The following is a 21,813-nucleotide window of genomic DNA, read 5'->3' as shown; positions in this document are numbered from 1 at the left end:
AATTCTCCAAGGGAAATTGCCTCATGTGGAAGGGAAAGAGGTTGGCTGAGCAGAAAAGAATCACTTCCCCCTAGCTGGAGCCCAGGACCCACCCAGAAAGGAGAAGAATTGTCCAGAGCCTTCAGAGTTCTCTCATTTATGCATCACATTTACTGAGTGCTCACTACATGCCAGGCACTGTTCTAAGGGCAGGAGATCCCACAGTGAACAAGACAGACAAGGTCCTTGCCCTCAAGGCCTTCCGTTCTAGTGGGGAAATAGACCACACGCAAATAAGTAAGTGTTAGGTGGTGATAAGTGCTCTGTTGAGAAGTGAAGCAGAGAGAGGGATATGGGGTGGCCAGGGTTGGGGCAGGGTGGTTCTAGTTTAAGTGGGGTGGTGGTCAGGAAGTGGCCCATTGAAGAGATGACTTTTGAACTGAGAGCTGAAGGAAATGAGGAAGCCAGACGCAGGGATCTAAAGGGAGATTGGTCTGGGCGGAGGGAAGAGAACGGGTCCCTGAAGCAAAGGTGAACTCTGCCTATGCTAGGAAGAGATGAGTGAAGGGGAAGAGTGGCAGAAGATGTGGTCAGAGATGTATCAGCCAGACAAGTGATGTCAGGTTTTGTAGCCTTTGTAAAGACTTGGCCTTTTATTATGAGTGAGGTGGGTGCCATGGAGGGTAGGGGTAGAGGAGAAAAAGAAACCTCATGTGTTAGAAGTTTCACTCTGGGTTTTTAAAAGTCTAAATAACTCCCTTCCAGTCATGGCAGACCACATCGTCCAGAACCACTCTACTGCTGGGGACTAGAAAAGTTGGACAAAATACTTTTAAACATTTCAGTTTGAAGACATTCAAGCGGTAAAAGGGCAGTGAGGAACTGTGGGATCAAGAGCTGGAAGAGGAAAACCCAGAGGGATGAGCATAGCATTGGGTGCCTCTTTTCCCCGAAGGGCTATCTGCCAATTCTGAAATGAGAAGCTGAACGGCTAACAACTTGAGCAGAGGTTTTAACTGACTCATGAGTATAATGGGACAAATATTAGAGTTCAGGGCACACCAGGAAGGAATCTGGTATATGCCTAGGCTTTCTCGTATATTACCCCAAAAAGTAATACAGGCTGGGGGGCTTGGAAAACCCCCAAACTTTTAGTTGCAACTACTAAAGAATACATCTTTAGAAGAAGACTGTAGCAGTCATCACAGGGTCTAAAGCCCAGCTTCAAGTCCTCTCAAGCCATCTCTGTCTCTGTTTGGGTTAAGGTGATCTGGGATTCCTAGACCTCCAAGCCACCTAGAACAAAGTAAACCCTCTTGAGAAGAGGGTAAAACTGCCTTAAATAATCTCTAAAATTTTTCATACACAGTACCTGTCACTCAATCAAAATAACCAGGCATATGAGGGAATAAAACATGATTTTACAAATATCAAAAGAAACCATAGGCAACAGATATAAACACAAGAGAATCTATATAGTTATTGGTCACAGACACTAAAATAGCTATGTTTTATACGTGAAAGTATCAAAATGGAGAAATAATAACAGAATTTTCCAAGACTAATGAAAGACATCAAGCCACAGATTTGAAAAAAGCACAAATCTTAAGCAAGGTAAATAGGAAGAAAACTACAGAGACATTATAATAAAACTGCTTAAAAAAAAGATTGTAAAGCAATTATTCTCCAATAAAGATGTTTAAAAAATTTTTTTAAATAAATTAATTTTAAAAAAAGAGAGAGAGAGAGAAAGAGAAAATCCAAAGCAACCAGGGAAAAAAGACAGATTACCCTCAGAGGGACAACACTAAGTTAGTAAGCTGACTTCTCAAAAGACACTACAAAATTGAGAAGACAATGTCTTCAAAATGGTTGAAGAAATAAGGTTGAAACTGGAATTCTTTGCCCAGTGAAAACATTTTTCAATAATGAAAGTAAATTAAAGTATTTGTAGGGGAGCAAAAGCTGAACTTGTCATCAAAGGTGTGTACTATAGGCAACACTAAAAGGGTAGCTTTGGCTTTTGGTGGCCAATAGACTGAGAGGGACAGTGCAGAAACAAGAACAGCCCTGAGGCTACTACAGTAACATAGGCAACTTCTGATGGTGGCTGGACCAGAGAGGAGGTTTTGGAAGTGATGAGAAGTGGGTCTATTTTGAAAATGGTTATGTTTTGAAAATGGACCTGTCTCAATTTGCTGATGAATCAAATACAGGTTATGAGAAAATGAGCGGAGTCAAGGATGGCTCCATAGTTTTGACCTGAGCTAAGGGAAGAATGAAGTTGCCATTAACCAAGATTGGAAGAGCACAGATGGAGCTGGTTTGGGGGTAAATCAAAGGTTTATTTTTGGAATTGCCAAATTTGGAAGTCTATTTGATAAAGACATGGATATGTCAAGGAGGTTATTGGATATACAAGTCCGCAGTTAGGGGAGAGGTCTGGGGTAAAGATTAAAATTTGTTTCCTTTCTAAAATCTTTCCTTTATGATGATGCTGGTGGTGGTGGTAGTGGTGATGATAATAATTATGGTTAAAATGGTTAACGCTTATTGTTTATTGTGTGTTGAGTACTGTGCAAAATATTTTGTGTACGTTATTTCATTTAATATTAACGACTACCATGTAAAGCAAATACTTTCATCACTCCCTTTTTAGAGATATGAAAACTGAGGCTTTGAGTGGAGAAGTAATCTACCCAAGGGCATATAGTTATTACTTGTTGAGGCATTTGGAACAAAGTCCCAGAATTTTGGTGGTATTATTCGAACATCTACTGAGGACTTTCTAGGGGATAGTCACTCACTCCTTTATAAAGAAGACATATGTAAGTACCTGCTGCTCCCTAACCCTTGGGATAAGTCCTGGGGCCCAGAGATGGGGCAAGACAACTCACTTCTCCCTGTTTGCTTTCACCAGGACACTCTAGGGAGGCGCGCTGCTGCTCAGGTGGCATAATGCGGACAATGAGCCTTTCCCAAGCCTCTCTGATGAGCCCAGAGGCCTTTCATTTAATTCTTAAAAAGCCTTTGAAGGTCAGAGGTTATTGGCCCATATTACAGATGGGGAAACTGAGGCTTAGAGTTTGGTAACTTACCCACAGTAAGTCACAGAGCTAACAAGTGGCAGAAGCAGATCTTGAACTCAGGTCTAGCTGGCTCCAAGTCAAGTGCTCTACCAGTCCACAAAGATCCCTCTCAAACGTCAAGTCTTTAGTGCCCTCCTGGCCTGGAACCCTCTTCCCAGCTTACCTCTCAAATAGGCAACTGGGCTGTATCACTCAGGTCTTAGCTTCTCCAGTCACCCCATCAGAGAGGCCTCCCTGATCACCAAAATCTAAAGGACCCCCCCTTTAATATCTTACCTTCAGAGCCTTCATTCTTATTTCTTAATTATTTATTTACACACCCCAACAGCACCATTGTTAGCTACTTGAGAATAGGAACTTTGAAAAAAACGTAAAAAAAAAAAAAAAGAATAGGAACTTTGTCTAACACCAAAGCATCCCTGGGCCTATAGAGAGTCAATAAATATTTGTTGAATGAATGAATGAACGAATGAATGGACTGCTGCTTAGCCTAAAAAGCCACAGTCAAGAAAAAGGTGGTTCTACCGTATTTCCCTTAGCAGAGCACAGTTGTGTGCACTGTGGCACTAGCAACCGGCATACCCTTTGTTCGCCGAAGGATGAGGACACCTCCTGAGCCGATAAAGGGGAGCAGAGGCTTGGCTGGACCCAGAGGCTGTTCTCCAACAGGTTTGCCCTGCAGGGCCCCAGGAAAGTCCCCGTAAGTGGTCAGCCCTCCCACCTGCTCCCCAGAATGCAGCCTGCGGAGAAAAATAGCCCCGGGTGACCTGGATCCACCTGTTGAGGTGTGGGAAACCTGAGCTCGGCCCGCGCGGCCTCGGCTTTGTTTGCCTCTGTGTATGGCAACGAGAAACCACCGAGCCTGCAGTTCTCAGAGGCCGCCTCCCGCACCCCGCACCCCCCTTTATGTTAACCTCCTAAACTGATTTGTCAGCAGCAGGAAGTGACATGACAGCTTTCCTCACAAAAGGGAAACTCCTCCGCGTTTCCATGGGGATGGAGGCTACTGTAGGATCACAGATTTATATAATCTTAAAGGGGTACACGCAATGATGTCATCCACCAGGGGCCGGGGGAGGGAGGGAGGGAGGGAAATGGAGGCCGGAGGCTGCAAGTTCAAGGCCAATTAGCTGCGATTTGCAAAATTCCAAGGAAAAGAGAGGATGCAGTGGAAGCATTTGGGGTTGGTAGTCTCCTAATGGAATAATGGGTGTCTGGAAACCACCAAAAAGCATAAAGTATGCATTGATGCATATTCTACGTACTAGAATTAGAGGGCTGGGAGGAAGCTTACCCATTAGATCCACTGCAAGGTGGTCATTTTATGGGCGGGAAAACTGAGACCCAAGAACCGCTAGAGGTCATTAGGAGAGGGGAAAGAGACCTGAATGTTTCTCCAGTGCCCACAACATGCCAGGCACTTCTACATTCATGAGCATATTTCCTCCTCACAAGTGAAGTAGGTTTTATTATCTTCATTTTACAGATGAGGAAACCGAGGCCCAAAGGGATAAATGGCTTTTCCACTTTGATATTATGGGGTAAAACCATGCTGACGTCTGGTTAGCTACAAAGCTCATCTTTTCCTCACTCCCACGAGCTGTCTTTTGGACTGAACTAGGGCTTTCTTCCCCAGTCTTCTTACAGACCCATGTTCCCAACTTTGCAGTGCCGTTTACTTGCTGTATGACCTTGAGCTACAATTAGAGGGTTGTCGCTTCACCTCTCTGAGCCTCAGTTTCCTCCTCTGTAAAATGGATGTTGCTTTAAAAGTTAAATTGGATCATCTGGAAAGCACTTAGCACAGTGGCTGGCACAGGGCGCTAACTCTAAAATTGACAGCTGTTATTACATTATCAGTATTAAATGATCGAGTTGTCCCTATGTCAATCTCCCAGCTGAGAAACAACATTTTAATAGTTTAAGCATCTTTCTTCTCATCTTAGGCACTTTTTTCCTGCCTAAGAAAAGCAGTTTCAGGCCAAAACTGACATCTTCTGGAGGGCCTGAGACCAGGAATCAGATGCATGGGGAGGAGGGGTTATCACCCTGGCTCTCCAGGGCTGGCAGGAGGTTAACTAGCTTGTGCTGGGAGAAGTCAGTGAATTGTTTTCACTGGCGGCTCCCTTAGGCAGCCACTGTATTTTTCCACTGTGTGGATCACAGTGGAGATTAATGTTGGTTCAGCCAGTGCCTGCCAAGCAGAAAGTGATGGCCTGAACCCACGGGGATGTCAGCCATGGCATCTGCCACGGACTCGAAGTCGCTGGTACATTTCCACGAAGGGAGATATTTGCAAGAGTAGATTTCTAGGGTTTGATAAAAACACTGGGTATGGTTTGTTTTGAAAGGCGTGAACACACTTGTCATTGGAAGCCTGGCCGAGGAAATGAATTTGCCAGCCTGGGGTAAGTTCTTAGAACATGGAACACAGGGCTCTTTCAGGCCCTGGGAGTCAGGTGGTGCATGGTGAACCAGTGCAGAAAGGTCAAGGCCTTGAATGATGGGGCTGGACCAGGACCACCACTCAGAGCACCCCTAGAAAAGTAAAGTAAGATTTTCGCTTTTCTGCTTCCTACAGCACTTTGTCCAGAAACAAGTAAAGGAGTGCAGGGGCTAAGAGGCCAGCAACCCAGGAGCGTCACTGTTATTTAGTTCAACATTAAAGACTGGATTATGGGTTGGTAGTTAATTACACCTTCTCTGCGTTGGCCTGTTTGGCAAGACAGAGTGAAGATCGAGACTATTGCCCTAGAGCAAGTCAGATTTAATTGTCTATCTTCTTCAACAAAATTATGAAAGCAGGGCAGCAAGTGACCAGAAGGAGGCGGCCACCAAAAATGATGTGTACGTGTGCAGAGATGCCTAGGGGATGTGCTCCGAAACAGTAATGGTCAGGTTGGGGGTGGGGATTTCTGGTGACTGGTCTATACTGTACTTGCTTATAGTGCTTGGTATTCTTTTCACAAAAAATAAAGGTCTTTTCAAAGGCAAAAAAAAAAAGCACACATGAGAAGCAAGTGATAAAGCACATAGAATTAGGAAACAAAACAGAGGTAGGGCCCAATTCCCCGACTTGCGCCACTTAGCTATGTTGGGGCTCACCATCTTCATTTGCAGATCTTGCTGAGCTGTTCTAGGGTCAGTTAGCACACCCTGCCTTGCACATAGTAGAAACACATTTATAGCAAATGTGTTGAAAAACTATCATCCTCATCCCTTCAGCAGAGATCAGAGAGGGGAGGGAGGCTTTTTATGGTATCCTGGGGAAGTTATTAAATGGAAAAAGCAACCAAGTCAATGGCTACTTCCTAGTTTTGGCTCTGGGGACACTTGAGGGAGACAGGATGGGAAGATACATAGGTGGACACTTGAATCCAATACCAAGAGCTCAGCTCCAGCACCTATGTTTGTTTGTTTTTTTTATGATTGATCACACTTCTCTACCATCCTTGCAACCCAGCCAGGGGCCACCAAAGAGTATGGGATCAGATGCCAACACACATTCTGGAGGACCTTGTTCTCCCCTATTTCAGTGGTGGGAGAGGGATCAGTGGGGCTGCCCAAGAAATAAAGCATCAAGTGTTCAATAGAAAGGCCATAATTTATTCTGTTGTATAAAAAAGTCATCCTTACGTAACAAAATGTCTTCTTAGAAGAAGAAATATATTATTTCAGGTCATAAATAATCAGCAAACATACAACTGTTGGCAACTTAAAAACCAAACAAAACAAAACCAACACTGGTGCTTTCCATCAGTGCTGAAAACAAACCTGCTTGGGCTGTATTTACAGGATATTACAGTACTCACAACAGAAAATTGAGGTATTTGGTTTTTCTAGGAGTAGACACTGACATTTGTGAAGGTGGACCACCTACACAAAAATAAATAAAATAAGGTATATTCTCATATGTATATGTGTCGTCGGGAATGGTAATACTGGTAGGTATGTCAAGCATGAAAGTGTCTTCAGAAAACAGGGACAAGCAAAAAGAAATCGACTCACACGCTGAGTCCTCTCTCTTCTGCCCCATTTTGTCATAGGGACTTTATGTACCCACTGTATGTTGGTCCCGAAACCTGCTGAGTTCAGCAAACGTCTTGGTGCTAAGTCATCACTACAACCACTCAGGAACCCAGTGGAACTCGGGTGAAATTAAATAAATAAGGACCAGCCCTCACAAGCTCCCTTCCCTGGAGTTACTGCATTTCCCCTTTCAGGAAGGAGCCTGGAGTCCTGCTGGATTGGGAGGATCACCTCCTGTGGCCTCTCAGCAGCTGGGAGAAGTTGTAATGGGGCTCTGAAGGTAGCTCAATGCACTGTTCGTGGGGTGGACGGGGATGGAGACCGGGAAGTTGAAGACGGTGGTGGTGGAAGTGCCGCAGTCGAGCACAGCCATGGCGGGACTCCCCGCCTCTGCCGAGCAGTGCGGGGCCAGGACCTGGGACTCAAACTGCAGCAGCTGGCCCATGAAGCTGAAGTTGGGGGAGATGATGCTCCTCCTCTGCTTCACAAACTCAAAGGCCTCATCCAGCTTGACTCGATTAGTCCTCATGAGGTAAGCGAGGCAGATGGTGGCTGATCGGGAAATGCCCGCCTGGCAGTGGACAAACACCCTTCCACCAGCGTTCTTGATGGAATCTGGAAAACAAAGTGCAGTTGGTTACTTGAGAGCCCAGGAGAACAACCCCAACCCCAGGAATAGGGTGTCTAAGAAATGTCATGTGTGTCCTGTCCAGAGATGGTCAATATCGCCTCATGCCATCACACGGACACTGTTTGTGGAGGCAGTGTGGAAAAGAACAGCAGGGCATTTAAACCCAGACCAGCATCACCACTAAGCAGATTGCTATTGCACAAATCAACATCCTGAGATACAGTTTGCTAATCTATAAAATGGGACATCGAATCTATATTTCTCAGAGATGCTACCCACACGACTGACACTAACGTCTAGAGGAAAGCTTAAAAGTATGTCACTCGGGTTCTTGCCATAGAGTTTAAGCTCAGTGACTAAAACGGAAGGAGTGAGGCAGAAGTCCCAGGCATCTGTCCCATTTACCTATGAAGTCAATTGCCTCGTTGAACCAGGAGCTGATGTCCGCCTTGTGGCTGTCCTCCACAGGGATGCTCTTGTACTGGTAGTGACCCTCAAAATGGTTGGGACAGTTGGCTGAGACGTTGATCAAGGCAGTGATGCCCAAGGCATCCAGCATATCCTTGCGAGAAGCATGATAGGCACTGCCCAGGTACAAAAAAGGCAGGATCTCCACTGGGCCACCCTGAAATCCAGAAATATCCAACACTTGTCAAGCTTTATTCAATGTCACTGCTGGTGCCCACACCCACAAAAACTCCCTGCTGGAAAAGTCAGTTTCAACACTGGGTGAACTTTGTAGCACTGCTGTTAGAGTATAAATAAATAGGGGACTAAACCCATTTGCCTAGGCAGGGCCAACAAGTTCATTTCTGTAGTGCCGACAATTAGACACCCAGCTCCATCATACCACTTAACCATGGGATAAATAATATCCCCGTGTCCCCTGTTATAAATAGAGCTGCATGTCGCCTTCTATATTCTCACTAGCACTGCTCTTCCACCTTTGCCAGCTGTTCCTTCTCCCCTCGGGCACGGCTCCTCCCTACTAACCTGGTCGTAGAGTGGGGTGCTGCAGGAACTGCACCCGGATTCGGTGCTGTCGGGGACGCTAGTACTCAGGGGAAGGCTGAGCCCCATGGGGGTCGACTGTTTGCTGCACAGCTCCGGGCAGGAAGCAGAAAAAGCTTCATATCCTCCTGGGAATAAAAAAAGACATTTTTTTCTGTTAGTACCGCCGAGACAGGGCACCTTCATACAACTCCCCCATCCACTAGGGCTGTAAGTTTATCCCGGAGAGGCCCAGGCGAGTCTTTTGTTCCTAGTGCCAAACAAAGTCAACAAGTTCCCACAATGCGACTCAGGCGTCCAAGCGCTCCAGGTGGGGCAGCCCCCCAGGAGCTGGGGGCCAGGGGTCCCCGGGCAAGGCGGCAGGGGGCGTGCGGCCCGCCCCTGAGTACCCCCGACGGCGTACCTTTGAGCAAGAAGATTTGCGCACCGCGCGCCTCGCGGCAGAGCGCTCCGGCGGCCAGAGCCAGGGTGCCGTCGCGCTTGGCGCAGTCCAGGGCGGCGCTGCGCTCGTCCAGCAGCACCACGGCTTGGTAGGCGCCGGCCAGCAGGCGGCCGCGCAGCTCGGCGTTGGGCACGATGTGCTCCAGGCCCATGGCGCCCTTGGCCCGGCGCCGCACAATGGTGCTGAAGCGCACGTTGACCGAGCCGACGATGTGGCCGGCGTTGAAAGCGAAGAAGGAACGACAGTCCAACAGCAAGCACTGCGCCGCGCGCTCCCGCAGCAGCGTCCGCAGGCCTCCGGCGTCCAGGGAGCCCACTTCCATGACCATGGCCGGCCCCAGCGCCCCCAGCGTGCAAGTCCTCCTGTGCTCTTTGTCCTGGGAAGCCAAAAGTTGAGTGACGGCTTTCGAGGAAAAGCTCGACCCCGGTTTTCTTTGCGCCAAATCCCAAACTGCCTTTGGACTGAGCGAGGGGTCGTCGTGCGGGACTCTAGACCGCCTCGGTTTCCTTGCTGCTCTCCCGACTGCTCCTCCGGCCCGCCTAGTCCCTACAGCCCCGACGTCCTTCACAGCGAGCCTGACCCGGGTGAGCGCGTTTATATGTGGCCTCTCGGCTGGCAGGCGAGGCGGGGCGGGGAGGGGCGGGTCTCGCGCGCTCAGGGGGAGGGGGTTTGTTTGTTTGAATAGAGATCACGTGACCGGTGCGGTGACGTCACCCTCCCTGCCGGGCTTGGCGCCGGAGGAGCCAAACGCAAAGACGTCATCGGCCTCCGAGTGGGGTCCGCTGGCTGCGCTCTGGCTCCGGCTCAGGGCCCCGCCAGGCCATCCGGCCTGCGCCTGGCCCGTCCCCGGGGGCCTGGCCCGCGCCGCTCTCCGGGCCCAGCGGGGAGGGGAGGGGACGGGCACTGTGCCAGGCGAGGACTGACCTCCCGGGTGCGAACGGCAGGGAGATCCGGCCGTTTGCCACCGGCCTCCGCCTCCCCTCCCCCTCCACCGTGCCGCTTCCCAGCGCCCCCTCCGCCGCCCACCGGAGCGGAAAGGGGTTTCCTTTGTTATTGCATACACGTGGGCCCCTTTCGCCCATTGCCTCGTCCCCAGTTGGCGAGGAAACAGGTTCCCAAGGAGAAGCGATTTACTTGCCCAGTATCACACTGCTGGGGGTGGGGCAACAGCGAGGCGCCTGAAATGAGGGCTGAAGACAAATCCATCCCAGAACTACCGGGCTGAGTTGGGGTGGAGGTGTTCGGGGAAATATTCTCCTGTTCCCCAGACTTCCCTGTTACTTAAAATGTACATTTAACGAGTAAAACGCCTTCCAATCGAATACCAAGCGGAAGAATCTCATTCCTAGTCGTGTAGTCCCTAGACGATTGTGAGCCAATGGAGCGCAAGTCAGGGGGCTGAAATCAGGGTGAGGGGTCGCAAGGTGCGGTTGTGGATTGCGGGGTTCGGGGTTTAGGGAGGCGACCCCCATCGCGGCTCGACAGCGCCCCACCAGGGGCCGCCAGACACGTTTCTGGCCACATTTGCCTAAGACTGAGCGGCTCCATCTCTTTATGCCCCAAATATGTACTGATTGAGCGCCTACTAAGCGCTGGGCTCGGGGGCTGCAAAGGGGAACAGGGGCCGGGCGCAGCCCCCACGCTCTGCTTCTCACCATCAATATGGGCCGAACTCGAAATCCAATCCTACAGTGCTTTAAGAGGATTTCCAGGACCTGGACAAACGTTTGGGAAAACCCCACGCGGTCACCCTCGTCCTGGGCTCTAGTGACGCCCCCCTGGGCGGCGGAGCCCCTCTGCAGCAGCACCAACAGTGCTAGGTACACAAACATAAATATTGCACCACCGTGCTGGGGTGCCGAATCAGGAACATTCTGTGGTTTCTTAGCCTCTCCTCCGGGGGAGGGGGGCGTTTCACTGCCACCCTGGGTGGTTGGTCTGTGGATTGTATCACCAGAGGCAACTTCTGCATTTGCCTCGCTTAGCTTCGGTGTTCTCACATGCTCAACCTTTCTGCCTAAATTCTAGAAAAGTAAAAGGCTAAGTGCTTTTTTCTTGTAAAGGGCGTTTTCTACCTTCAGATGAACATTGGCTGAAGGCAGCAAAGAGGTCCTCAGATAATGGCAACGCCCTCCCTGTATCTTTTTTAAGAAAGAAAAAACTTCTTTGTTTATACTACTTATTCATCTGAGGAACTCAACATATTTTATGCGTTGAATCATAAAATGTTACAGCTGCTGACTTTTCACAGCATGCGAACTTGATCCAAGTTTTGTTTTTTTTTTTACCAAGAGCGGTTTTTAATACCTACACATTTTTTAAAAAGAAAACTTTTTTATACAAATATTACAGTGTTAAGTGACACAGTCTGGCCCTAAAGTCAGGTGTCTGCTGAGCTCTGTGGGGTTTTCCTCTCTATCCCTATTTGGAAAGAGCAGAGCTTGAACCCCACGCTGTCATTTTGTTGCTGGGTGATCCCAGGTGAATCTTTTCCCCCACTGAGCCTCTAAGCTCACATCTGTACAATGGGTTTACAACTGTGCACTTTGTGGATGGTTTGAGGCCCAAGTTAGAGATGATGGATGTAAGGAACCCAGGCCCTACCCATCCCTTCTTGTTATGATTCACTAAGTTTCTTGTTTTTTCCCTTCCTAGCAGAGCAATGCTTGTATCATCATGCCACTGTGTGTTTCAGCATCTGGCATCAGAACCTGGGGAGAAGTCCACCACAAGATGCAGGTAGGTGTGGTTAGTACAGAGGTCCAGTTCAGGCTAAGGTCCCTCCTTGAGGCCAATCAACACACAGTGGCACAGGTCAGAGGGGCTGGTGGTAAAGATGTAGCCACCCAGGCCCCCAGTCCAGGAAGCAGAGATGCTACTTCTGGCTGGAGATGGAGCCAAAGAGAGGCCCAGCATAATCTGGTCTGTGGTGACTGCAGAAGCAGCAAGGGGCTGGAATTGTGGTCCTGATGGGCAGAAGGGCACAAAAGAGCATCAGGGGATTTTTTCTCTGGGGAGAGAACCTGGCCTTTCCCACCTGGGCTCTTCCTGATTTTAGATGTACTTAGAAATAAACCTGGAGGCAGGGCGGGGCAGTGGGACCGCCTGGCCTGGACTCCCCACCCTTAATGTGTGGCCTTGAGTAAGTCCGTTTCCCTCCTGAGCCCCCAGTCCCTCCTTCCTGTGATGGAGATAAGAACATGTACTCCTAGGGGCTGTGGGAAGACTCAGTGTAGCTGGGGTTGATATTACCCTACAATCTCTGTCTGAATCCTGCCCTCAGAGTCGACTTTGGAAAGAGTGGCATGCCCCAGATGACAGGCAGAAAGTGGCCCCAGCTCACTGTCTGCTCTGTGACCTTGGGAAAGTGGCTTAACATTCCTGAGCCTCCATTTCCCCATTTGTAAACTGGAAATACTATCCATCGAGGGCCTGGTGCCAGTCACGTCTGGAGGTGGTGCTCTCAGGAGAGGGAGTTGGCTCCCACCATTCCTGTTCTCTTCCAGAATCCACAGCCCTTTTACTGTCCCCCTAGTGCTATAAGGCAGGCAGTTCCTGCCTTTGCTCAGTACGCTTCCTAACTCCCTCTGTCCCACCAAATCCAAAGCCACCACTAGGCTCCACCCCTCCATCTGGCCCCGCCCCCACTGCGCTCACCGACTCTTCTGTTGTGATTTAGGCAAACCCCTGGACATGTGTTTCTCATCCTTTCCCACCCCTTTGCTCACACTGCTCCCCCTCCCCCTGCCAGGATGCTATCTCCTCTGGGCTCCAAGTCCCAAAGTGGCATCCCCAGGAAGCCTTCTTCGGTTTCTCCAACTTCTGCACCTGGGCCCTGGAGGACTTTGTCCAAACTTTCTGATTATGTAAACATCTCTCAGATCCTTATCTTACCCTCCCTGAGTTGCTTAAGGGTAGGAGGTGTGTTCCTCTCATCTGTCACCTCCCCACCCTACTATCTTAGATACAGTGCCTGGCACATGGTAGGTCCACAATTTGTAGCATGGTGGAAGAATTTTCTTAAAGGTACTGTTGAAAAGTGTAAGAAGAGAGAAGGGGATAGAAATGGCCATTTATGGAGCCTCACCCCTGTGCCAGCTGCATTACAGGTATCATCTCATGAACCAATCAATAATCCCGTGAGCTGGTTATTATCCCCATGTTATAGGCAAGGAAACAGAGAGGAGAATGTGCCCAAGGTCACACAGCTGGTAATCATCAGATGCAGATCCAAACCCTGGGCCTGTCTGATGGAGATATGGAGGGGAGGACCCAGGCATCCCGAGGTAGGAACCCCAGTCTGTTTAAGGCCTCCCTGCCTGTTGCAAGTCCATCCCCGGCAGCTCTGGCTGAAGCCTCTGACTCCCAGCTTGCCTGGAGCTCTGCTCTGTGGGCAGAGTGGTCCCTGGCACCAGCCCTGGAGGGAGCCCAAGCCTCCTACAACCCCTGGCTCAGGCCCTGGTATCCCTGCTGCCTTTCCAAAGTCACTCAGTTTTTGGGATTTGGGGCAGCCACGGGCACAGGGACTTAGCAGCCAGTTGGCCCATCCTAAGGGGCTGGCAAGGGGTGACTTCACCCTCCACACCCAGACAGTTAGGACAGAACCAGCTTCTGTTGCACAATCCTTACAAACAGATCTCACGGTCAGGGAAGGCTCGTGGCAGTGCATCATCTCAGCCAGCTCCCTCATTTGGGAGACAAGGACCCAGAGTGGTTAGGCAACCTATCCAAAGTCACAGTGTCCAGAACATTCTAAATCTAGTCAGCATTGTGTGAACTCTGTGTACAGACCCTCAAGTGTTTATCTCTGGAGGGTGGGGTTACTTTCATTTTCTTTCTTACAATTCTGTATGATTTGAATATTTCAACACAAATGTGGAACTTTTGTAATCAGGAGAAAAAGCTAAAAATGTTGAAAGGCAACAGTATTTAGGGTAAACCATATTTACCATATTTAGGGTGACTTGTTAAAAGCAAGTTACAGAGTTAGACTGCCTGGGTTAGAATCCCGGCCTGACCACTCACCAGCTGTGTGTCCTTGGACAAGTTACTTTACCTCTCTGAGACTCAGTTGTCTCATGTATAAAGTGAAGATAATAATAACATCTATCTTGTAGGGCTATTGTAAAGATCGTAGGAGACAGGCATCAGCAAACTACAGCCCATGAGCCAAATCTAGCCTACACCTTCTTTTTGTACAATTCACAAGCTAAGAATGGTTTTTATATTTTAAATGGTTGGGAGGAAAATCAAAAGAAAAAATATTTTTGTGACAGTCGTATGAAATTCAAACTTCAGAGTCCGTAAATAAAGTTTTATTAAAACTCAGCCATGCACATTGATACTATCCTCTGTGGCTGCTTTCACATTACAACGGGAGGTTAGTAGCTATGACACTGTCTGGCTCACAAAGCCTAAAATATTTACCTCTGTCCCTTTACAGGAAAAGTTTGCCAACCCCTGATATGAGATCATGGATGAAAAGCACTTTAGAACAATTCCTGGCACAGGGTACGTGTTTAGTGAATTTTGTTCTTATTAGTATATGGATGTTTATAAAATCTTCTTTCCCTAGGATGTGTTCAAAAGCAGTAATTGCTTTTATATTTCATTGAGCCTAAGGCACATTTTTTCATATTTTAACGTTCCTCAAAGTGGAATATATCTTACAGTCGGAGGCATAGCATACTTAATTGACAGTTAATTGCCAACATTTCTCTTTCTTTATGGTATATACATTAAACGGGGGTGGGGGGTTGGGTCTCAGAATAGCTGACCTCTTAGATCCAGGAGAATACAGTAAAGTAATTAAAGCACTACAACAAGCAGTCTAGCAGGGGGACAGACTTGTCAAAAGACAAGTACAACCAGGTGCTAAGCGCCAGGGTAGACATCGGAAAGGCCGGAAAAGGGCCCTCTCCCAACTGGGAGAGAATTATGAGGAAAAGATGCCCAGAGGAGGGGATGTCTCCTTAGAGACAAAGACTGTTGTAGAATAGAAATGTCGGGATGAAACACCTCTGAGAGATGGGTCTCGGTTATCTACCACTTGGCCCCTGAGAGTCTCCGTTTTCTGCCTTATAAAATGGGGGCAGTAATAACCCCAAGAGACCAACTCTCAGATTCGCTGTGGGACCAGATGAAGCTCCAGCAGCCTGTGTGAACAGGCCCCATGGCTGACCATTTCTGTTTGTCCCACTAGCTTGGGAGCAGGGAAACGGTTCCTTGCCTTTCTTGGCCCCCAGAACAAACCTCAAAGCAGGTTTGTTGGATAAACACGTGCAGATGAACCCAGGAGCCCAAGAGAGGGACCAGGAAGTAACAGGGCCTCTGTGACTCAGACAGGCCTGTCCCTGAACCAAGGGCACCGCCTGCCAGCATGGCCCCAAACCCCGCCCCAGGCACCAGGGGAACTGACGCCACGGTGAGAAGTGACAAATCTCTGTTGTTAGTTAATTTTTTTGAGACGGAATATGAATTGAGGCATAATTTCCTTTTCACTATTAGAAAACACTAATTAATGTTGAAGGGAGCAAATGAGGTCATAGTTTGTCTATTCCAAACTGTCCCCTGAAGGAAGGAGAAGAAAGTTACCAGTGGTGGATTCAGAATCCTAGTTGAAGACTCAGAAATTGTGCCTACCAATTTTGCCTTTGTGGGTAAGTTATTTGGGGGCAGTTTTTATTAATAATTGCCAATCTCTACTGAGCACTTGCTGTAAGCCCTAGCCCTTTGCCAAGTGCATTACATACATTTCCTCCTAGACTGTGACACTAGCCCTATGAGGCAGGTACCATCAACCACCCACAAAGGAAGAGATGAGGGAACCGAGGTCCAGAGAAGTTAACTAACTTGTCCAAAGGCACATACAAGTAAGCGGAGCAGCTGGGGGCCTGGCGCTTCCTCTCTGTTTTCTAAGTCCTTCGTCCTTATCTCTCCACAGCACACAGAGGGCGTATCATGAGGGTGGCGCGTTGCGGCATTTCACTGTCTGTTTCATGGGCTGATGACTTTTAGGGGGCTGCTTCTAGATGCCAAAGGAAGGGGACAAGGAAATAGGCCTCAGACTCGGGCTTTCTGCCTGGCCCTCCCTGACTCACTGAGCCATACTGCACAAATGATTCATTCACTGACCTCGACCTCAGTGGGTTTGGCCACCCACTGAGAGTGAAGTCACACCTCCAGCTTTCCAACGCATTCATTGGTTCACTCATCCGCTTCAGGCAGGCAAGAAACAGGCCTGGCTGGCCTTGCTTGGGGTCAGGAAAACACACAAATGCTTCTCGATGTCCTGAAGTCATGGATGGACCGCTCAATTCCAGCCTAAGAGATCCTCCGAGGGGCCTGAAGTGGATTACTAGGGTTGTCGAAACAAAGTACCACAAGCTGAGCGACTTAACATAACAGAAATTGCTTGTCTCATAGTTCTGGAAGCCAGAAGTGCAAGACCAAGGTATTGACAAGGTTAGTTCCTTCTGAGGGCTGTGAGGGAGTATGTGTCCCAGGCCTCTCTCTTAGCTTCTGGTGGCTGGCTGGAGATCTTTGATGTTCCTTGACTTGTAGAGGCATCACCCCAATCTCTGCCTTCATCTTCATCAGTCACATCAGATTAGGTCCCACCCTAATGATCTCATGTTAACTTGATTACCTCTGTAAAGGCCCTGTTTCCAAATAAGTTCACATTCTGAGGTACTCGGGGTTAGGACTTAAGCATACCTCTCGGGGGAAACATAATTCAACCCAAAACAGGGCCCCAAAGATAGCCCCCTAATAATAACATGTTCAATACCATAAAGATGTCCATTTGACCCAGGTAAATATATCCATTTAAAATGATCCTAATGAAAATACTGAGAGTAGATTGGGGTTTTTTTTGTTTGTTTTTTGTTTTTATTTTTCCTGGAGTTAAACAAATTGATTCTGAAGTTGATATGAAATAATTATCAAGAATGACCAGGAAAACGTAAAAAGAAAGGCAGTGGGATGGGGATAAGTCCTACCAGATATTAAAACATATCATAAAGCCCCAGCATTAAAATAGTGTAGTTAGGAACATGACTAGCCAGACAGAACAATGGAACAGAATAGGAAGTCCAGAAAGTTGCCCAAGTACGTATGGAAATTTGATGTATGATGAAAGTGGCATCTCAAATCACTGGACATGATGGACTTTATAATAAGTGATCTTGGGACAGTTGGACAGCCATTTGGAAAAACGATAAAAGGGGACCCATACCTCACACCAAACACTTGAATAAATACCCAGTGAGCCAGAGATTCAGATTTTTTTAAGTGAAACCTTAAAACTTGTAGAAGAAAACGTGAGGGGATTCCTTTATAACTCAGGAATGAGAAAAGCCTTTCAATGTAGGACTCAAAACCCAGAAACAATAAAAGAAAAACTTGATAAATTCAGCTACATAAAAATTAAAGCTACATTTAAAAAAAAGCTTTTTATGGCAAAAAAAAAAAACCTGCACAAGCAGAAATTTTAAAAAAAAAGACAAATGGGAGACAATATTTGCAACAAAGAGACAAAGGCTAATTTCACCAATATTTAAGGAGTATTTAAAAACAGATATGAAAAAAATTAAAATATGATTTTAAAATGGACAAAAGTGGGAATTCCCTGGCGGTGCAGTGGTTAGCACTCCATGCTTCCACCGCAGGGGGCATGGGTTCGATTCCTGGTTGGGGAACTAAGATCCTGCATTCTGTGTGGTGCGGCCAAAAATAAAATAAAATAAAATGGACACAAGCCATGAGCAGATAGTTCCAGAAAAAGAGATGCAGAAGGACCCTGAGCATGTGAGAAGATGCTCATTTGTAATCATAATAAGAGACAAGAAAATTCTAATTACACTGAGAGACCCTCATCCTTCAGGTTGGCAAAAATCCAAAAATTTGGGCTTCCCTGGTGGCGCAGTGGTTGAGAGTCCGCCTGCCGATGCAGGGGACACGGGTTCGTGCCCCGGTCCGGGAAGATCCCACATGCCGCGGAGTGGCTGGGCCTGTGAGCCATGGCCATTGAGCCTGTGCGTCCGGAGCCTGTGCTCCGCAACGGGAGAGGCCACAACAGTGAGAGGCCCGCGTACCGCAAAAAAAAAAAAAAAAAAAAAAAAAAAAAAAAAATCCAAAAATTTGATGGTACTGTCTGCTGAGAAGTGAAATTTGCATATGAATTGGACATTAGGCGATATTATGGACGTATTCACTTCTTGGTGGTTGCTTAGGAGAACGTCTCCTTCTTAAGAGATGCGCGCTGAAGTATTTAGTGGTAAAAGGTCATGATGTTAGCAACTTCCTTGAAATGTTCAGAAGAAAATAAAAACAGCAAGTAAATAAATTAAATATGGCACAACATGAACAATTGTTGAGTCTATGTGGTGGGTATAAGGGTGTCCATGGATGGCATTCTTCTTTCAACCTTTCTGCATGCCTGAAATTTTTCATAATAAAATGTGAGGTCCAGTCACACGGCCTCAAGGTGAACTCTGGGTGAAGTGGAAGCTGTCAGCGAAAGCAGCTAGCTTGGCTGAGACAGTAATAATTATTAACATGATCCAGCACTTACTGTGGGCACCGGGCACTATTTCAACAGCCAACTCATTAATCTTTACTGTCCTCGTTTACAGACGAGGAAACTGAGGCATCAGCAATCTGCAAAATCCACAGAGATTTGTACTCTCCCAGCTCTGCCGGTTGATTTTAATCTGTGCCAGTGCCTGAGGATTGCTAATAGGCTTTGAAGAAGCAGACTTAAATCGAACTGTTATTAAATTGGACTAAGTCCTTTTACTCAAGTAAAAGGGTTTAGCCAAAGGGTTAGCAGGGATCTTTCTGATGCATCTTATAAACATTAGCCATTTATAAGGGCTAATGTTCTTTTCTCTAATTTAGACTGAATACTTTCAGGCTCACTTAAGGAGAGAGAATGAGGAGATTATAATAAAGCAATTGCGCATTCAATCTAGTGATTCACCTAGCAACCAGTCAATGGTAAGTTAGGGTATTCTTTAAATCAAGGTATGTTAATAAAAGAGAACTTACAATTGAAGCGAAGTTGAATGACTTTCAAAGTGTATTTAACGGTGTAGAGTGCTTGCATCCATTAAAAATTAAAATGGTTCATGATTTAAAGGAAAATAGTGCAGCCCCACCCCAGTGCCTGTGTTCAAATCCCAGCTCTGCCGGTAACCTCAAAGGACGATGCCGGGGGCAAGTCACACATCCTCCCTTGACCCCAATTTCATCATCTCCAAAGTGGAGATGACTAGCGCCCTCCTCCAAAGCTCTTGGGAGGGTTAAGGATTTGGATGTGCTGTCTGGAGGGCCACGCACGGTTTGAGACAAGAAAAATTTGTGCTTTGGCAGAGCCACCCTGAGAGCCTGGCTGATGGCTTGGTCCATGGGGCTCCACCTCCCTCAAGTGTCTAACTCACTTCTTTTTAAGGAGTGTCCACTCTGTGCCAAGCGTGTGCAGGACACTGGGGACAAGCAGATGAGGGACACCTCATCCCAGCCTGGGAGAGAGAGGAACACATCAATCATCTCACCACTCAAGGAGACAAGAACAAGGGCAGAGGGTGACAGCCAGCACAGGTGTGGGACACCAGAGGGGATCGTGGGGAATGGACAGTATTTTTTAAAGGATAATATCTTCTTGGGGGGGCACAAAAATGGGAATGTACTTAATGCCACTGAACTCTACACATACCAATGCTTAAGATGGTAAATTTTATGTTACGTGTATTTTACTAAGAATATACATATATTGTATATAAATATATAATATATGTTTTAATGGGTAATATCTTCTTGGAGCCTGCAGCCCGGAGGATGTATTCTTTTTTTTTTTTAACATCTTTACTGGAGTATAATTGCTTTACAATAGTGTGTTAGTTTCTGCTTTATAACAAAGTGAATCAGCTATACATGTATATAGCTGATGGAGTTATATCTCCTCCCTCTTGCGTCTCCCTCCCACCCTCCCTATCCCACCCCTCTAGGTGGTCGAGAGCACCGAGCTGATCTCCCTGTGCTATGCGGCTGCTTCCCACTAGCTATCTATTTTACATTTGGTAGTGTATATATGTCCATGCCACTCTCTCACTTCGTCCCAGCTTACCCTTCCCCCTCTCTGTATCCTCAAGTCCATTCTCTAGTAGGTCTGTGTCTTTATTCTCATCTTGCCCCTAGGTTCTTCATGACCTTTTTTTTTTTTTTCCTTAGATTCCATATATATGTGTTAGCACACAGTATTCGTTTTTCTCTTTCTGACTTACTTCACTCTGTATGACAGACTCTAGGTCCATCTACCTCATTACAAATAATTCAATTTCGTTTCTTTTTATGGCTGAGTAATATTCCATTGTATATATGTACCACATCTTCTTTATCCATTCACCTGTCGATGGACAATTACGTTGCTTCCATGTCCTGGCTATTGTAAATAGAGCTGCAATAAACATTGTGGCACGTGACTGTTTTTGAATTATGGTTTTCTCAGGGTATATGCCCAGTAGTGGGATTGCTGGGTAGTATGGTAGTTCTATTTTTAGTTTTTTAAGGAACTTCCATACTGTTCTCCATAGTGGCTGTACAGAGGATGTATTCTTACACTGGGTGTACAGATGAAGAAATGGAGACCCAGAGTAGGGGAGCAAACCTCCCACCCAGGGTGAGGGGGCTTCCTCAGGCCTATTTGATGGAGGTGGAAACCCACCCAGGGCTTGACTCTCAGGCCTTAAGTTCATTCTGCTGCAAAGACACAGAGCAGGACAGGGACCCAGGATTGTCTGACATCCAGCTGGGGGCTCTTTCCACTGCAGCCTCCACCCACCTATGCTCATACTGGGCTCAGGGATCACCCCCGCACACACACACGCCCAACCCCAGTCCTAGTTCTGGGACAAGCTCCAGATAAGGGAGGGGGTGTAAAGAGATCCCGTTCCTTAACCCCATGCAAATAGGGAATGTATTTTCCTGGCTGCCAGGGGCAGAGTGGAGTCTCCAAAGGCAGGATCACCTCTAGTGGGTCGGCAGCTGGGGGAGTCACTGGGAGCCTACCTCGGTCCTCCCCATCTCCTGAGCGCCAGCATTTTCTATTCAGGTGAAATGAAATGCAAACAAGCTTCAGGTAGAGTCCTTGTCGAGGCTGGGCCCTGTCTCCGTGTGGCTGGGCTGTTTAGGCAGGCACGGGTGTATATGAGCCTTCCCGGGGACCCCCACCTACTGCCTCCTGAATGTCTTCCCATTTGCATGGAGACGCTTCCCCTCCCAGCCAGGAAGGGTGGGGCAGGGGTCTGAGTGTCCCCAGAGAACGCCCCTCCTGGACCCTCCTTCGTCCAACCCTGGCTAAGCACTAGCTCAGGCCCTCCTTCCAGCCATATTATTTGTTCTTGGAACTCTCAGGACCATCTTGAGAAGGGAGAGGTATAAAGTCTGAGATGGTCAGTGCTGTGGAGAAATACAAAGCAAGAAAAAGGGTTAGAGGTGTGGGGTGTGAGGAGGGGTTCAATTTAAGTAGGGTGTCCCAAGAAGGCCTTGGCAAGAAGTTGACATTTGAGTAAAGACCTAAGTAGGGGAGGGAGTGAGCCATGGAACAGCTGGGGGAAGAACAATTCAGGCAG

General features: G+C 47.5%; 1 protein-coding gene and 1 long non-coding RNA gene across 6 annotated transcripts in view; one reads left to right on the top strand and one right to left on the bottom strand.

Annotated features, from left to right (window-relative positions):
- LOC117202219 (uncharacterized) overlaps positions 1 to 20,188 on the top strand; it is a 30,695-nt gene extending 10,507 nt beyond the window's left edge. Inside the window, exons 1-4 of one of the 5 annotated variants that reach the window (XR_007476531.1) lie at positions 9,626 to 9,765; positions 11,837 to 11,920; positions 14,625 to 15,840; positions 19,097 to 20,188. This is a non-coding gene — a long non-coding RNA (uncharacterized LOC117202219). Of the gene's footprint in view, positions 1 to 9,625; positions 9,766 to 11,836; positions 11,921 to 14,624; positions 18,083 to 19,096 lie in introns of those variants that run through there. The other 4 variants (XR_007476530.1, XR_007476528.1, XR_007476529.1 and 1 more) reach the window with 4 other exon arrangements.
- Positions 6,654 to 9,773, bottom strand: DUSP1 (dual specificity phosphatase 1). The gene is made up of 4 exons (XM_004272004.3): positions 9,143 to 9,773; positions 8,722 to 8,867; positions 8,134 to 8,353; positions 6,654 to 7,712 (listed from the first exon to the last, which is right to left on the bottom strand). The coding sequence occupies exons 1-4, from the start codon at positions 9,507 to 9,509 to the stop codon at positions 7,342 to 7,344; spliced, it is 1,104 nt and encodes a 367-aa protein (XP_004272052.1). The 5' UTR covers positions 9,510 to 9,773; the 3' UTR covers positions 6,654 to 7,341.
- Positions 20,189 to 21,813: the final 1,625 nt, after the last annotated feature.

This window comes from Orcinus orca, chromosome 3, assembly GCF_937001465.1.
Source record: "Orcinus orca chromosome 3, mOrcOrc1.1, whole genome shotgun sequence".
Taxonomy (NCBI): domain Eukaryota; kingdom Metazoa; phylum Chordata; class Mammalia; order Artiodactyla; family Delphinidae; genus Orcinus; species Orcinus orca.
The sequence above is the reverse complement of the archived record's forward strand: the minus strand, read 5'-3'. Positions and strand labels throughout refer to the sequence as shown.

Coding starts and splice junctions, on each gene's coding strand:
- DUSP1 (XM_004272004.3), bottom strand. CDS start 9,509: ATGGTCATGGAAGTGGGCTCCCTGGACGCCGGAGGCCTGCGGACGCTG. Junction 8,354..8,721: donor GCACCCCACTCTACGACCAG/GTTAGTAGGGAG, acceptor TCTGGATTTCAG/GGTGGCCCAGTGGAGATCCT. Junction 7,713..8,133: donor CGAGGCAATTGACTTCATAG/GTAAATGGGACA, acceptor TTTGTTTTCCAG/ATTCCATCAAGAACGCTGGT.